General features: G+C 42.7%; 1 protein-coding gene across 6 annotated transcripts in view; it reads left to right on the top strand.

Moving 5' to 3' along the window:
* The window catches only part of Piwil2 (piwi like RNA-mediated gene silencing 2), a 59923-nt gene extending 43668 nt beyond the window's left edge, over positions 1–16255 (top strand). For all 6 annotated transcript variants that reach the window (XM_031361871.1, XM_031361873.1, XM_031361872.1 and 3 more), the window contains exons 21-23: positions 11279–11532; positions 12171–12278; positions 14234–16255. In XM_031361871.1, coding sequence (XP_031217731.1) covers positions 11279–11532; positions 12171–12278; positions 14234–14390 — 519 coding nt within the window. In that variant the 3' untranslated portion in view covers positions 14391–16255. The remainder of the gene's footprint in view (positions 1–11278; positions 11533–12170; positions 12279–14233) is intronic.
* The last annotated feature ends 724 nt before the right edge of the window (positions 16256–16979 follow it).

Below are 16979 nucleotides of genomic sequence, written 5' to 3'. Positions count from 1 at the left end.
AAGAAGGAAGAAGAAGAAGAAGAAGAAAAGAAAGAAAGAAAGAAAGAAAAAGAAAAAAGAGAAAAAGAGAATTTGGACAATGAACTGAAAGCTTTGAAATCTACTATTTTTAGATGTGAAAACTATAGTAACTGAGATTGCACACTCCATAGATGTGTGTGTTATGTTAAGGAGGCTATAACAAGGTATCAGAGGTGGAGGGCTCAAAGAGCAGACATTTATTTTCTGAGGTAAGAACTTTCAAATGGAGCTGACAGTGGGGCTGATTTCTCTTGTCTTCTTTCTTTGTCTTGTAAATGGATTTTCACACATTCTTCAAAGCTGAAGGTTAGGATGTCAGCTTAGAATCCTTCCTGGGGTTGGACACGGATACTACCATCTAAACAGTATATAACAGTGGTTTAAAATACAGCTAAATAAAGGCAAGAAGAAAGTAATCAGATTGAAACACAGAGATACAAAAGCTAAAATCAAGCAAACAAAAGCAAAAGCAAACCACCACCCCCTCAAACAGGAAAGCCAATAAATATGAAGAGTGTGTGGTTAGAATACAGAATATGGATAGAAATGGTCAAAGGCAGCAAAAAACAACAACAAAATCATAAGAATCAAACAGTATCTGAGAGGGCAGTAGTGAAGAATCAGTGGTCTATACACTAAGGATGCCAAATCATCAGTTGAGAAAGTCCAGCAAGCAGGCAGGTGCAGTGTTATACCTAGGATCCCAGCCCTCAGGAGGCAGGTGCAGTGGTGCACCTGGGATCCTAGCCCTCAGGAGGCAGGTGCAGTGTTATACCTAGGATCCCAGCCCTCAGGAGGCAGGTGCAGTGGTGCACCTGGGATCCCAGCCCTCAGGAGGCAGGTGCAGTGTTGTACCTAGGATCCCAGGACTCAGGAGGCAGGTGCAGTGGTGCACCTGGGATCCCAGCACTCAGGAGGCAGGTGCATGGTGTACCTGGGATCCCAGCACTCAGGAAGTATATGCAGGAGGATCCTGAGTGCAAGCTTAGCTAGCCTATACTAAGGTCCCTAGTGAGACCTGGTTGGTCAGTTATTTGGTCTCAATCACTCTGATCTCTCTGCTCACTCTTTCTCTCATCCTCTCTTTGTCTATCTCTCTCTCATCCTCTCTCTATCTAATTCACTGTCTCTCCCTCTCTGTGTCTCTCTCCCCCCACCCCACAAAGTCCAACAGATCTCAGGAGATAAAATATGTGTGTGTACATATTTGTATATACATGCAAAGATACAGTTAGACACATTATAAAAACTTGTTGGGAATAAGCATAAAAATTCATTTAAATTGGGAGAACAAAGATGAGGTTATATCCTTAATGAATTAATAGATAATTTGTCAACAGAAACAGTGAAGCCATAAGATATAAAGGAATGGCTTCAAAGTGATAGAAGACAGTGATCACCAACCCTGGATCCACAGTCCACTAGAAATGACTTCCATTAATGAAGGGGAAAGATGTGCAGAAAAATGAGAAATAGAGATGCCATCCTTATCAGATTTACACTGAAGTAAACTAAAATACGACATTGTTCATGGAAAAAAGACACTCTAGGTAGAAGATAGAAATGGTTAAAGGGATAAGCAGTTCAAAAACAGCCAGAGCTACACAGAAAAAAATCTCAAATCAAATCTCTGTCTCAAATCAACAACAACAGAGACTGGAGACATGACTCAGTCATTTAATCCCCTACATGGCAGCTCATAAGTGTTTGTAACTCCCATTCCAGGGCTTTTGACACCCTCACAAGGACATACATGCAGGCAAAACATCAATGGACACAAAAACTAAACTTTAAAAAAAAATGCAGCAACAACAAAATGAGTCTCAAGTATTCCAGGCTGGCCAAAAACTCACTGTGTAAGCCAAGGATGATGTTGAGCTTCTAGTCATCTTGCCTATACCTCCCAAGCACAGGGATTCCAGGAGTGCACCACCACACATCCATTATGCAGTACTAGGATCAGATGTGGGCTTGTGCATGCTAGGACAGCATGCTACTAACTGAGCTATATCCTCAGCACACTACTTACTTCTTGCTTTCATTTTCCAACTTTCAAACCATGAGATAACAAATGTCTGTTGTTTGGAGCCACCTAGTTTGTGGTTCTTGGCTAAGAATAGAAACTACTATTCTTCATCTTAGAGGAGAAGCAGCTAGCTTTCAGTTTCTTGGTGAGTGTGCTACCACTTAGATGTAGAGGCTTCTCATGAAGGACTTCACTAGGTGTTTTTGTTGTTGTTGTTTTGGTTTTTATTTTTAAATTGAAGTCGCTTTCTGAATTAGACTTGCTTAGCTTTAGTAAAGCCACCTGGTGGTTATACAACAGCAATAACCATGCTCACTGCAAACAAAGGTAGCTTCCTGCCCCTCTAGTTTCTGTTCATTGCAACTTCATTTTCGAAGTCCTAACTAATGCAATAAAGAAAAGAAACTAAAGTTTATTTCTCCTAAGGGTTATCACTTTTAGTCTTGAATGGCAGTGATATATGTGGTTTTATCTGAAGTTCATTTCTAAATGAAGGAAAACAGTTGGGGATGGAGAAATGTCTCAGTGGTTAAGAGCACTCACTGCTCCTGCAGAGGGCCCAGGTTCAGTTCCCAGAACCCACATGGTAGTTTACAACCACCCCTTTCCAGTTCCAGATGATCTGACATCCTCTTCTGAACTCTGAGGGCACCAGGCAGCATGCATATGCTGAACATACATACATGCAAGCAAAATTCATACATATAAAATAAATCTTAAAATATGTTTAGAAAGATAGAAAACCATGGCTTGGATGTAGTCTGGGTGCCTCCTGCTTCAGATATTAAAATCTGAGTTCCACTGTGATCCTCTGATTGGCTGGAACTCTAACCTGACTATGGTGAATAAAAGTGTGGCCTTGAATCCCAGCACCTGGGAGCAGAGGAAGGCAGAGCCCTATGAATTCAAAGCTAACTTGGCCTATGCAGTGCATCCTGGGCCAGCCAGAGCAACAGAGTGATACCCTGTCTCTGTCTCTGTATCTCTCCCTCTCTTCATATATATGGTGTGTGTATGTGTGTGTATGTATCCCTACATATACATATACATGTCTCACAAGATTCACATGTGGAAAGCTATTAAACTGATAAAGAAAAAGAACTGTATGTTCATTGATAGACTGGAGATCATCAAGATATCAGTTCTTCTCAGTTATAATGTCAGATTCAGTGAAATCTCAGCAAGTTCCTTTTGGACATCAACAGAGTGATTCTAAGATTTTATGTGGAGAATCAAGACACAGACTAGCCAACACAATACCAAAGGACTGTCTGAAGACTGATGCTACAGAATGTAAACACTTAACCATAAAGCTGTAGTAATTAGGACTGTGTGCTACTGACAGGAAGATAAGCAGGGAGCTCAATAGAAAAGAACAGCCTGGAAATATATTAGACAAGTGTAGTTGTGAAACCTTTGAAAAAGGGATGGAGGCAAGTCAGAGGGAAACAGAAGTCCTCCAGCAAATGCTGCTAGAACAGCTGACCTTAAAAATGCAGAAAAGGACTAATCTTTGCACAGCCTTTACTTCATAGAAGTTAACTCACAGTGCCTCATATACTTATTCTTAAAGTGCAAGACCCACGGCTAGAAAGACGGCTCAATAGTTAAGAGTCCACATTGCTCTTATAGAGGACTCAGTTCCTACATTTGATTCCCAGCACCTTAATCAGGTGGCTCACAATCATCTGTAACTCCAGTTCCAGGGCAACTGGAACTGGCCTCTGAAGGCTCCTAAAATAATGCACACACCCTGACACATAGACTCTTACATGTAACTGATAAAATAATGATTCTTTCTAAAGACACAAAACCCAGCCAGCTGCTTTTGCATTTTATACGTCACTGATGGCTCATGGCTGCAGATCTATAATCCAGCACTTAGAAGACTGTGTTGTGTGTTGGATTCCTATGTGCAAGCTCCAGGGATGGGGGAAGTGGTGGAACATAGCAGTTGGGCAGGTGGCACACACTGGTAATCCTAGCACATGGGTTAAGGTAGAAGGATTTTTTGCCTTGACTTTAATCTCCCCCACCCCAGTTCCTACCCTTTGCACAAGGTAAATACCAGGCCAGCCAAGGTTTGGCTACATACATAGGAAAGCCCTGTCTTACTACATTTCTCTTTTCTCCCAAATGGACAAAAGACCAGAACTAATGTGAAAGATTATCACCAGATGGCAAATAAGCATATGGAAAGATTGTCAACCATACCCTTAGAGCCTTACACAGTAACAATGGCCTACTGTACTGCGGAAATGGCACAGTCCAGGACTTGGAACACCAGAAGCTGGTGTGATATAGAGCCATCAGAATGCTCAGTTTGCCATTACACAACTCATCATAATCTTACCCCATGATCTAGGAATCTTGCTCAAACAAGTTGAAAATTTAGGAGCCCACATTAAACTCTATAGAGACCTGGAAGCAGCCAGGGTGCACTTGAGTGGATGAATGGATAAATGACTGGCACAGCCAGACTACGAAAGCTTCCTCAGTGCTAAAGAGAAACAAGAGGTCAAGCATAATGGTCCATGTCAGTAATCCCAGCACTCAGGAGGGTGAAGCCGGAAGATTACCAGGAGTACCGGGCCTGCCTGCATTACCAAGTAAAGTCAAGGCCATGTGGGACTAGTTAGTGGAATTGTGATTCAGAAAGTAAAAAGAAGGCCAGGGACCTAACTCAGAAGTAGAACACTTGCCCAGCATGTGGTCCTGGGTTCAGTCCCTGTTAGTGAAAAGGGAAGGAAGGAAAGAGAGGGAGGAAGGGAGGAAAGAATGTAAATGTTTTAGTGATATGCTGGGACGCAGCTCTTGAGAGTAGGAAGCAGGCAGTTCAGAAATCAGAGTCATACTCAGCTACATACAGAATTGAAACCAGCCTGGACTACATAAGACCGTGTCACAAAAACAAAAATACCAGCTTGAGTGCATATTAGCGTAAATTGCATTTCAAAGGAAAGGTAGTTACTAAAGTTTGAGTGAGGCAAAACTCTTTTTTTTTTTTCCTTTTACATGTTTGCAATGGCTATATTTGCCTTATGAGATAGAAATAAGTCCAGTAGCAGTGAGTCCCAGGACAGGTAGGACTATCCAGAGAAACCCTATCTCAAAAAACCAAAAACACAAAAACAAAGAGTTAGAAAAATACCACACATCATTTACAATAGCAAAATGCTATTGTAATTTATGTCAAAATTTCTCATGAAAACGTCTCAGCATACTCTTAGGACAAAGTTTAGTGACTGGTTTAATCTCCAGCAGGAGAGGAAGGTTTCCACAAAGCCCATCCTGAGCACCCCTCGTCTAGCATATCCAGTTCATTGAGCTCCTAAAACTTGTGTCCAAGTAGCTACCTGGTCTACATGGGTGCTTCCTGGCATTCTAGCCTTAATGTCTAAGCACCAGTGTCACCTCCCTCCCAGGTGTGAAAATCAAAACAGAGCAGACACATGCCTCTGCAGCTGTATCTCTCATGACTCAGGACCCCACCCCACAACCCCCATCCTGACTTGATCTGTTTTTTGAGCTTTAACAGCTCTGGCCTGAGCTCTGCCAATGCAAACTGAAATGGCTACAGAGGTGCCTCAGCCTCTGGCTGACTCAACCCCAGGACTGGAGCACTTTTTCTGTTTTACACTTACTTTGCTTTGTGTAGAGTCACAGTGTCTATGTGGGTCTTACTATCTCTCCCAGTCTGTCTTTGAGCCTTGCCTTTCCTTATCCTTTCTTTCTCTCTTTCTCTCTTTCTCTTTCTTTCTTTCTTTCTTTCTTTCTTTCTTTCTTTCTTTCTTTCTTTCTTTCTTTCTTTCTTTCTTAGTACTATTAATTTTTATTTTTTTTACTTATTCACTCTACATCCTGCTCTCTGTCTCCCTCCTGGTCAGCCCCTCCCACAATACTTCTCCTATTCCCCCTCCCCTTCTCCTCTGAGCTAGAGGTAGCCTCCCTGAGTGTCTCCTTACCCTGGTACTTCAAGTCTATGTGAGGCTAGATGCTACCTCTCCCACTGAGGCCAGACAAGGCAGCCCAGATAGAACAACATATTCCACATTCAGGCAACACTTTTGGGATAGCCCCTGCTCTAGTTGCTCAAGACCCACAGAGAGGCCTAGTTCCAGCTTGTATATGCTCTTTGGTTGGTGGTTCAGACTCTGAGAGCCCTAAGATCCAGGTTAGTTGATTCTGTTGGTCTTCCTGTGGAGTTCCTATTTCCTCTTGCATCAGCCTCCCGACTATTGGGATTAAAGTGGTCTGTTGCCATGTCCGGCTCCTGGGCATTTTTGATGAACATCTGATCCTGGAAAGCAAAGCAGGGAAGTTCTTGTGGCCTGTAAGACAATGTTGTCTCTGCATTTTAATTCCACCTTCCCTTTCCTCACATAATTGGGAGAGGCTTGTGGTTGAGTGTTACCTTAAGCAAATGATTATTATCTGGGGGATGGAGGAATCCACCTGACTCCTGTGTGTTCCTCTTGTGCCCAGCATTGTCAACAACTTGTCAAGCCTTTCCTATGCTGCTGGAAATGGAACCTAGGGCTTTGCATATGCTAGGTGAGCACACTGAGCTCCTTCCTAGCCGACTCTCTCTGGCTCTTTTGACCTACTAAATGTTCCCAGAGCTCATCTTCCTTCCACTCCTCTTGAATTTGTCCGGATACCTTCCAAGTTCACTGTGTACTGTGACAGTTCCTCTCTCTAGAAGTCAATGAGACTAAAATTTAATGATTTTTAATAGTCCCAATAAGTAGGTCTGACTTAAAATTTTCTAATAGTACTATGAAAATGAAGATTTACTCTGTCTTTTATCTTTTTCTTCTTCTTGTAGTCTTACTGTTTAGCCCTGGTTAGCCTCCTGCCTCAGCCTCTCCTATGCTGGGATTATAGGTATGCTCTGCCATACTTAGCGCTTCTGTGTCATTGGGACTCTTAAGTTAAAGGGATCACTTGGCAGCCTCTCCTCCTCCTCTTCAGCTTGTCCTTACAGTCTGTCAGTGGAGGAACCTTACAAGTAGAGCTGGCCATTTGGTCTGTCTTCAGCATCATGCCTCTTACAGCCACAACCTAGCCTTACTGCTGCTCATCTAATACTTTCCACTCTGGCTGCCTGAATTGTCTGTCACCCATATTCTGTATGTCCTGACATGGTCTTCCCCCTTATATTCTTCTGGTCCCTTAGCAGTTTATTTTTTCTTTTATTATTTTTGAGATAGGTTCTCAGGTAACGTTGGCTGGCCCCCAAAATCACTGTGTAGTTGAGTCTGGCCTTGAACTTTTGATCCTTCTCCCTCCATCTCCTGAGTTCTGGGATTACAGGAATGCACCACCACACCTGGTTTTTATTTTATCTGGTGCTCGAGATGGAACATAGGGCTTCATGCATGCTAGATAAGCACTTAGCAGCTGAACTTCTGCCCATATTGTTTTACTTCTTTATGATGGTATTTTCAGTGTGTCAGGGATGTTTGCTTTATGTGTTTGGCTCCCAGGTCTCATTTGAGTTCCGTGAGTATTTGGATGGTATTAAAATAATTTTGCAGGGCCAAGAGAGTTGAGGGTAGACACAGGAGGATAAAGAGTTCTAGGCAAGCCTCAGTTACATAAGTAAGTTTGAGGCCAGCCTGCAGTGCATGAGACCCTGTCTCCAAATGGACAAACAAAATGAATTTTGCAATTTTCTGAGACAGTGCAATGGCACATATTTAGTGGCCATTGCATGTTCATTTTGTGAATGAGTATAGCTTCATGTAAAATACCATTCAGCTCAGCAACTGTACCACCCACTGAACCTTTCCCATTGTGCCCAATGCCAGGAGCATCAGGATAGGAAAGCACAGGCCTCCACTGGCCATTTAGTGTACTGTGTCCAAAGAATCATGGGCTCTACAATATACATGTAACAGTTATCTTTTAGGCTTGTGATTGGCCTTATATAGTAACCTTTTCCCCTGGACTATCAGTTTATAGCTTAGGAAGTAAGGACAGACTAGGTGACCCAGAGAATTTTAACATTGTTGATTAGGGTTACATTTTTCTGTATGTCCATAGCTAGAAGCTGGTCTTCCAATTTGGCTGGAAGCTGACATAGTCTGGTGCCAAACACTCACTGACATGTTAGCACAGGCTAAACACCAAGGTGGTGGCAGAAAACACTCCAAGTGAATTTGATTCCAATTTTTTCACTCCACTCATTTCATTGTGTGCTTTTTCTGTGCTTCCAGTTGTTTTCTTGACCTAGCTTGGTCTCAACTTTGACAACTTTGACAACAAAGGATAGTTTGAAACAAGGTCTCAGGCTGTGTAACCCTGGCTGGCCTTAAATTCACAATCCTCCTACCTCAGCATTGTATAGACATTTACTGCCACATCCAGCCTTTACAGCCTTTGTATATATTTCTGTTAGAATATATATCATACCTGTGTGTGTACGTCTTCACACTCTGTCTTCCTTTTGAAACAGACACTCTGATAGAACCTGGAGCTTCCTGTTTGGGCTGCATGGGCTGCTCTGGGAGGCTCTGGGATTCTCCTGTCTTTGTTCCCCAAGGCTTGAGTTTAACAGGTGCATACTGATGTACCTGATTTTTTTTATATGAGCACTAGAGATGATGCTAGCACACCAAGCTCTTTATCCATGTGCATATAACTTCTTTTCCTCTCCACCATGAGAACATGGTGAGGTGATCTTTTTACTTAGTTTTTCAACAGCAAACAGTATTTGAAGCCACAGTGGAGTCAGCTCCTGACCCCAAGTCCAGTGTCTTCTGTTTGCTTATTTGTAAAAGGTCTGTCTGAGCTCTGGACTCATGGCCCTCTTACCACAGTGCATCACCTTCTGAATGTGGCTTGAGTTTTCTGTGTACTCTTTGGCTAAAGCCATAGCTCCCTACTGGGGCAGTTATAAAGAAATACTTCCACTTATGACTGGCAGAGATTTGGGACAGCAGCAAACATTAATCCACAGAGCACAGGGCAGCTCTAACAGTGAATACTTACCCATCTCCAAATGCTGGCCCTCTGGGGCTGAGAAACTCTGGTTTAGGGGCTGGAGACTTTGAGGTCACTCTGTGTACAAGACTGTCTGTTACTGGGACTGAAGTCCTGCAATAAAAGAGGAGGGTGATATGAGGCAGAAAAAAGGTACCATGAACAGGGATAATAGTCCCAGTGACTATAAAGATGTTGTAAATGTTGAAATATTTGAGGTGTCTCAGAAAAGGGAACAGTTATTGTTTTGTTGTTGTTTTGTTTTGTTTTTTGAAACAGGGTTTCACTATATAGCCCTGACTGGTGTGGAACTTATTATTTGGTCTTGAACTCACAGAGATACACTTGCTTCTGTGTTTAGGTACTCTGCTCCTGGAGTGCTGGGGCTAAAGGGCTGGGGCATGTACCACTATATACCCAGCTTGAAACACTGAATTAAAACTTTAAAATATGGCTGAAGGGAGGGTGCTTGAGGCAAAATTTTGTCCCATAGCTTAGGCTAACCAGAAATTTATTGTGCAGCCTATGCTAGCCTCAAATTCACAGCAATCTTCTTGCCTTAGTCTTTAAAGAGCTGGGATTACAAGCATATGTCACCATGCTCTGCAAGATAATTTTTGGAAAAGATTTTTTTTTTTTTTTTTTGGTTTTTCAAGACAGGGTTTCTCTGTGTAGCCCTGGCTGTCCTGGAACTCACTCTGTAGACCAGGCTGGCCTCAAACTCAGAAATCCACCTGCCTCTGCCTCCCAAGTGCTGGGATTAAAGGTGTGCGCCACTACTGCCCGGCTGGAAAAGAGTTCTTTGATATAAAATTTTCATGTAGAGTCACCTTTAAAGAATGTAAGTAAGTGTTTAAGCTTACTCATGACATGTTTCTATTAAGGGACAAGGACCTGGATGGTGAGTACATTAAACTGTAATCAGAACTCAAGACAAGCAAACCAGTTGCGAGGGGATTTCTAACTTAAAATAGAACCAAATGCACTCTTAGTTAATGTAGTGAGAACCCGCTTACGTTCTTGGTTTTTTTTTTTTGTTTTGTTTTTTTTGGTTTTTGTTTTTTTCGAGACAGGGTTTCTCTGTGTAGCCCTGGCTGTCCTGGAACTCACTCTGTAGACCAGGCTGGCCTCAAACTCAGAAATCCACCTGCCTCTGCCTCCCATGTGCTGGGATTAAAGGCGTGTGCCACCACTGCCTGGCCCACTTACGTTCTTATCATAAGTGGATTTAGCATTCTGATGAATCATAGAGTAACTTTGGATGTTACTTATATGTCAAAATCTGAGCATATATTCCTGTGTTAGACAAGTGATTCTCAACTGTCCTAATGCTGCAACTCTTTAATAAGTTCCTCATGTCGTTATAACCAACCATAAAATTATTTTTGTTGTGACTTTATAAGTTTATTTTGCTACTTTTTTTTTTTTTTTTTGGCTTTTTGAGACAAGGTTTTTCTGTGTAGCCCTGGCTGTCCTGGAACTCACTCTGTAGACCAGGCTGGCCTCAAACTCAGAAATCCACCTGTCTCTGCCTCCCAAGTGCTGAGATTAAAGATGCGCGCCACCATTACCTGGCTATTTTGCTAATGTTATGAATCATAATATAAATATCTGATATGGGACTTCTATGAAAGGGTTGCTTGACCCCCAGAGTGGTCATAACCCACAAATTGAAAACGACAGTGTTAGACTTTCCGTAACATTTCCAGGTTCTTTCTCTGGTTGTCAGCATTAAATCCAAGTCAAATAACCATTGACTCATGGACACTATCTTTGTAGAAACATTTTTGAGTCCTGGATTCCTGTATCCATACTTCCTTCTTTCCTTCCTTTTTTTTCTAAGACAAGATTTTACTGTATGGCCCCGGTATCCTAGAAATCATGGTGATCCTCCTGTCTCAGACTTTAAGTATTGGCATTGCAGGTGTGTGCAGCCACATCTGGCTCCTGCCATTACCTTTGAATGTCGTTCCCTCTGTTTGAGGGTAGGGAGTGAGCATGTGACTCATAGCCGCCATGACTTGCTTTCATATTTTGTAGCGCTGTGGCTGTTTTAGCCCTGTTTGCGACTCTGAGCAAACCTAGAAATGGTTATAGGCTTTTGGCGTGTTTGGCAGTCATGTCCTCTGGAGCTCACTGCTAGAGTCTCCAGCTGCCACGTCTCCATCCTGCAGGATGAGTGGGAGCTTTTTTCACCCTGGCCCTGGAGCCCAGAGCCTCTGGAGTCACCATGTGTCATTTCAGGTGAACCATTGTCTCCCAGAGAAGATTGTAGTGTACCGAGATGGAGTGTCTGATGGCCAGCTAAAGACAGTTGCCAACTATGAGATCCCTCAGCTGCAGAAGTGCTTTGAAGCCTTTGAGAACTACCACCCCAAGATGGTGGTGTTTGTAGTTCAGAAGAAAATCAGCACCAATCTGTACCTTGCTGCTCCTGATCACTTTGTAACCCCTTCCCCTGGGACTGTGGTTGATCATACCATAACCAGCTGTGAGTGGTAAGTAGGCAAAACAAGGATCCTCGGTTGAAGAAGAATAAGCTGGAGAAGTTGTCCGTTGCCTGAATATTCCTGGACAGGTGTGGGATGGAATTTTCATATTTGCCTCGACAAAAACAAGATTTGGCTGAGCCCAGTGATGGCGCTTAGTGTGGATATGGGCTCATCTTCATCAACCACATATATATACACACACAAGTACATAACCACATGTTGTGTACACATTTTGTCACTGGGAATTGAACGTTGTGCCTCATAAATGCCAGACAAGCAGTCTACCATTAAGCTGTGTCCAGAGCCGTAATTGTTTTTAATAACAAAGTTTTTACTTTTTAGGTATATTCCCTCTCCTTTTGAGGTAGGGTCTAGTGTAACCCATACCATACCTCCCAAGCTCTCCATGTAGTGCAGGCTGCCCTCAACACATATGTAATCTCCTCAGCCTCCCCAGTACTGAGATTACATCCATGAGCTACACACACACACAATACACACACACACACACACACACACACACACACATGTCCTTTTATGTATTGACTTTGTCAGTTTCCTTTCTGAGTCTTGTATAATGGGGCTACAGCGATCTTCAGAATGCCTTCCAGTCATCTCATTAGTTGGTGCTCTTTCCTTGCTAGGGTGGATTTCTACCTTCTTGCCCATCATGTGCGACAGGGCTGTGGCATACCTACACACTACATCTGTGTTCTGAACACTGCAAATCTGAGCCCTGATCACATGCAGAGGTGAGTCTGTCAGAAACATACTTGTTCTCGCTGTTTATCCTGACTAATAGCAATGTCACTTGTCAATGTCCCTCAACATATTTTTCTCCTTTCATGTATGTGTGTGTGTGCTTGAGTATGCTCACATATGCATACATACATGCACATGTGCATTTGTACATTGGTATGGAGGCTGAGGTCAACATCAAGTGTCTTAGCAGCTGTCTACCTTGATTTTTGAGACAATATTTCTCACTGAGATCTAGAACTCAAATTAGACAAGGTCTCCATTTCCTGAGTTCAGATTACAAGATTACCTCAAGTAGTTGCTGGGACTGAATTCAGCTCCCTGTGCTTGTATAGTGAGCACTTTACCAACTGAGCCAGCTCCCTAGACCAGTATTTTACCTCTTGACACTCCCAGATCTTGATAATAGTGGTATTGTTTGAGGAATAATTTGTAATCCTGCTTTTACATTAAAATCACTTGAAGAGCTTTAAGAAAACATGGATGACGAACAACCTTCATTTCTGTTATAAAGCATTGGTATTAATTTATTTTAGAAAAATGGTCTTATGTGGGTGGAGAGATCGCTCACTGGTTAAGAGCATTGGCTGCTTTTCCAGAGGACCCAGGTTCAATTTTCAGTACCCACATGGCAACTTACAACTGTCTGTAATTTCAGTCCCAGGGATCAAACATCTTCACAAGGACATACATGTAGGCAAATAAAACGCACATACAATAAAGTAAATCATTAAAGAAATAATTTTGAAAAAATGATCTTGCTACCTTGCTCAGGCTAGTTTTGTCTTATTTGTTTTGTTTTGTTTGTTTGTTTGTTTGTTTTTTGAGATAGGGTTTCTCTGTGTAGCCCTGGCTGTTCTGGAACTTACTCTACAGGCTGGCCTTGAACTCACAAAGATCCTGCCTGCCTCTGCCACCTGAGTGCTTGGATTAAAGGCATGCACCACTACACCTGGCTGGTCTCTTAGCCTTCTAAGTAGCAGGGATTACAGGGGCATACTTCATGTTCCTGCTGCCTGTGGTTGCATATGTTTATAATTTTATCACTCAGGAGGCTGAAGCCAGAGAAACATCTAGGATCATCATCCTGAAGGACATAGTTAATTCCGGGCCAGTCACTGCTACATAATAAGACCTTGTCTCAAAAACCTAGCTGGGTAGCTAGCCAGATGAAAAGACAGATAAGCTCTGCAAATGACTATGACATACTCCACATTGATGATGTACAGACCCAATAGACTGGTAAATGCCCTGTTGTAGCCTTTTCCTTGTGGCATTTTTCTGCTTTTATTGTATTTTACATGTATGGTGTTTTGCCTGTGTGTGTGTGTGTGTGTGTACACACACACACACATATATGTATATATATACACCACATCTGTGTTGGTACTTGTGGAGGTCAGAAAAGGGTTTCAGATCCCCTGGAACTGGAGTTACAAATGCTTGTGAGCTGCCTTATGGTTGCTGGAAACCAAACCTGGGTCCTTTGGAAGAGCAGCCAGTGCTCTTTAAATGTGGAGCCATTCCTCCAGCCCCTCATACATACACAGAGATATCAACATACTCGTGTTTACTTACTTTACCTATCCTTTGGCTTATGTGGAAATATAAACAATTCCAGATGAAAAATAATGGTTTATCTCTCAGACCTAGTGGCTCACACCTACAATCCCAGCACATGAGAGGCTAAGGCAGGAAGATCACTGGCAACTCAAAGCCAACCTGGGCTAGTGGAATTACTAGCCAGTCTAAGCTAGATAGTTGAGAACCTGTATCACAAACCAAACCAAAGAAAGAAATATAAAACTAACAATTCCTGAAAAAACAACATTAGGTTTCCCAGAATCCCCCAGTCTATTGTGTGTTGTATCCCCAAGAGAGTGGAATCCTTCCTACCCCTAGGTGGAGGTAGAAGTGATTAAAGAACACATTTTTTTCTTAACTTTAGGCTGACTTTCAAATTATGCCACATGTACTGGAATTGGCCTGGTACCATCCGAGTTCCAGCTCCTTGCAAGTATGCCCACAAGCTAGCTTTCCTGTCCGGACAGATTTTGCATCATGAGCCAGCCATCCAGCTGTGTGAGAACCTGTTCTTCCTGTAACTGGGAACTTGGACACTGGCTGCAAAGAGCAACTGGACTCCAGCTCAGCTCATTCTTACAGAATCAACAGAAATGGCAGTGGAATTTTATGTTTGCATTTTCTCTTTCTCCATCCTTGTAGAATTGGATTTCTGTTCTTCTTTTAACCCTGATATTATAGTAGAGCATTGTGGTACATGCCTGTTATCCCAGCACTTGGGAGACTGAAGCAGAAGGATCTTTAGTTCAAGGCCAGTCTGGACTACATGGTGAGTTCCAGGCTAGCCAAGATTACAGAGTGAGACCCTGTCTCAAAAAACAAAAACAAGCCACTATCCCCTTAAAGCCCACGACAAAACCAAAGCCTGGTGTCAAGGAAGCAAGTTTCTAAGTAGCCGCTGCCAGCTGCCTTGATGGAGCAGGGTGCTGTCAGCAGTGCTGCTCCTCTGCTGAGCATGGCGCTACGGACAGGGAAATGATGACATGTTCTTAGCATGTCAAATCCTCCTACCAAATAAGTCAAGAAAGTAAAAAAATAGCCCCCAAGGCAGCATGAGCATCAGTTCCCAGAGGTTATGCCTACAGAACGGACTATCCTATTTTTGGTGCCATACGTGATATGAAGTCATTGCAGACATCTTAAAAGAGAGAGTTACTGTGCAGCATAGTGTTTCAGAGAAAGCAGCTGTCTGCATGTGTGAAAGACATGTAGTAAAACCAGTGTAAGGTATAGTCAGATGTGTGAACCCACTTGACCCTGGGCTATGAGTTTGGCCATCCCTTGGCTTCCCGCGAGTCTAGCTGGAGCTGCTTTTCTGGATCTTTCAGTTATTGACAGCCATCAGACTGCTTTCCTGAAGCCTAACTAACACATTCATGTGCACACACACACTTTTGTTCTTTGTGACTAATCTTGAATACATTGAATTAGAACACATGGAAAGGATTCAGCAGACCTAGGAACATTCTGGATGGAGTGTAGGTTTTTTTCTCAAAAGTCTGTAAGTGAGGTTATACAAGAGTCTTTTCCAGCTGTGGGCTGGTATTGCTTGGAAATTTTCAAAATCCCAAAGTTTCAGGCTTCCCAAAGTTGGCTTGGACAAAAGTGATACTCTCACCCTAGTCTAGACATGTGGGGAACTTCCCTAGGGCCTCTGGGCTTCAGTATTTGGGGGAAGCACTGGTTTTCTGTGTTATTTTTTTCCTTCTGTTTCAGAATCTTCAAGTTTCTTCAGGCTTAAATGGATCATCCCTTGCTTTACTGGGTTTTAAAAGCTAATTTTACTTAACCTTTTCAAATTTGTATGTATCTATTTGTGTTTTGGTGTGGTGGATGGATGGCAGCAGACTGAGCAGAAGTACTCAATTTAAATAACAGTGTGCTAGGAGAGCCTCAGTGTGCAATCCTGAAGCGAGGGGGGGGGGGGGGGGGGGGGGGGAGCTGTAGGAGTCAGTGTCAGCCCTCACCAAGCCAGGCCAGGCCCTGGGCTTGAAACAACACCAGGAAAGCCTTTTGTTCGGTGTAGCACCCAGAGGTTGGCGAGGGTTTATAAGGGTTAGGGTCCTCAAATACAACCCTGGCTTTTGGAGTCTATGATCAAGGTCAGGCTGAGACCTGAAATGTAAAAGCCATAGAATTAAACAGAACAGACTGAAAAACCAAGTCTTTAAGTTGAACGCATTCCACTTTCTGGATTTCTCTGGAAGTATTTTGAGTTTGTCTTTAGAAGTTGCTGTTTCTAGCACTCCTTTTCTCTTTAGTTAGAACTGATACTTGACCATAATACCAGAATATACTTTCTAGACCTGATGGCCTTGCCTTGTTTTACAGTTTCAGGGCCAAGCAGATGGGCCCTATGGTATACAATAAAAGCAATATATGTGTATAGTTGTGTCTGAAAGAATATGGTTAATATGGTTTGTTCATTAAGTGGCTTTTCCTTCAAAGAGAAGCAAAAGTTAGAGTTATTCCTTTATTATTGTGCACGTCAGGGGCACCACCATTGGGAGCCAAGTGGTTTCACCCTGGGCAAACTGGGAGACCTATGTAGCAATGCATTTGAGTTTGTGTATGTGCTTAAATCATTTGGGGCTTTGAGGAAATAGGAATCTCACCAGTTTACTAGTAGAAAATTCCCCACTAATATATTTTCAACAAGGTGCTAAAACATACTATGGTACTACCATGCCTGGTAGCTGTTCTGATTGATTGATTGATTGATTGATTGGTTTTTCAAGACAGAGTTTCTCTGTGTAGCCGTGGCTGACCTGGAACTCACTATGTAGAATGTAGTCCAGGCTGGCCTCAAACTCAGAGGTTTACCTGCTTCTGCCTCCCAAGTGCTGGGATCTAAGGTGTTTGCCACTAACACCTGGCTTGTTAGCTTTCTTTACTTTCTATTTTTAAAATCAATTTATTTATTTTCATTTCATGTGCACTGGTGTCTTGCCTGCATGTATGTTTGCATGAAGGTGTCAGATCCTTTGAAATTGGAGTTACAGGCAGCTGTGAGCTGCCATGTGAGTACTGGAAATTGATCCTGGGTCCTCTGGAAGAGCAGCCAGTGTTCTTGACTTCTGAGACATCTCTTTCCTTGTCAGTCTTTCTTT

Source organism: Mastomys coucha, unplaced genomic scaffold, assembly GCF_008632895.1.
Source record: "Mastomys coucha isolate ucsf_1 unplaced genomic scaffold, UCSF_Mcou_1 pScaffold9, whole genome shotgun sequence".
NCBI lineage: Eukaryota > Metazoa > Chordata > Mammalia > Rodentia > Muridae > Mastomys > Mastomys coucha.
This window is presented reverse-complemented; position numbering and strand designations above follow the sequence as displayed.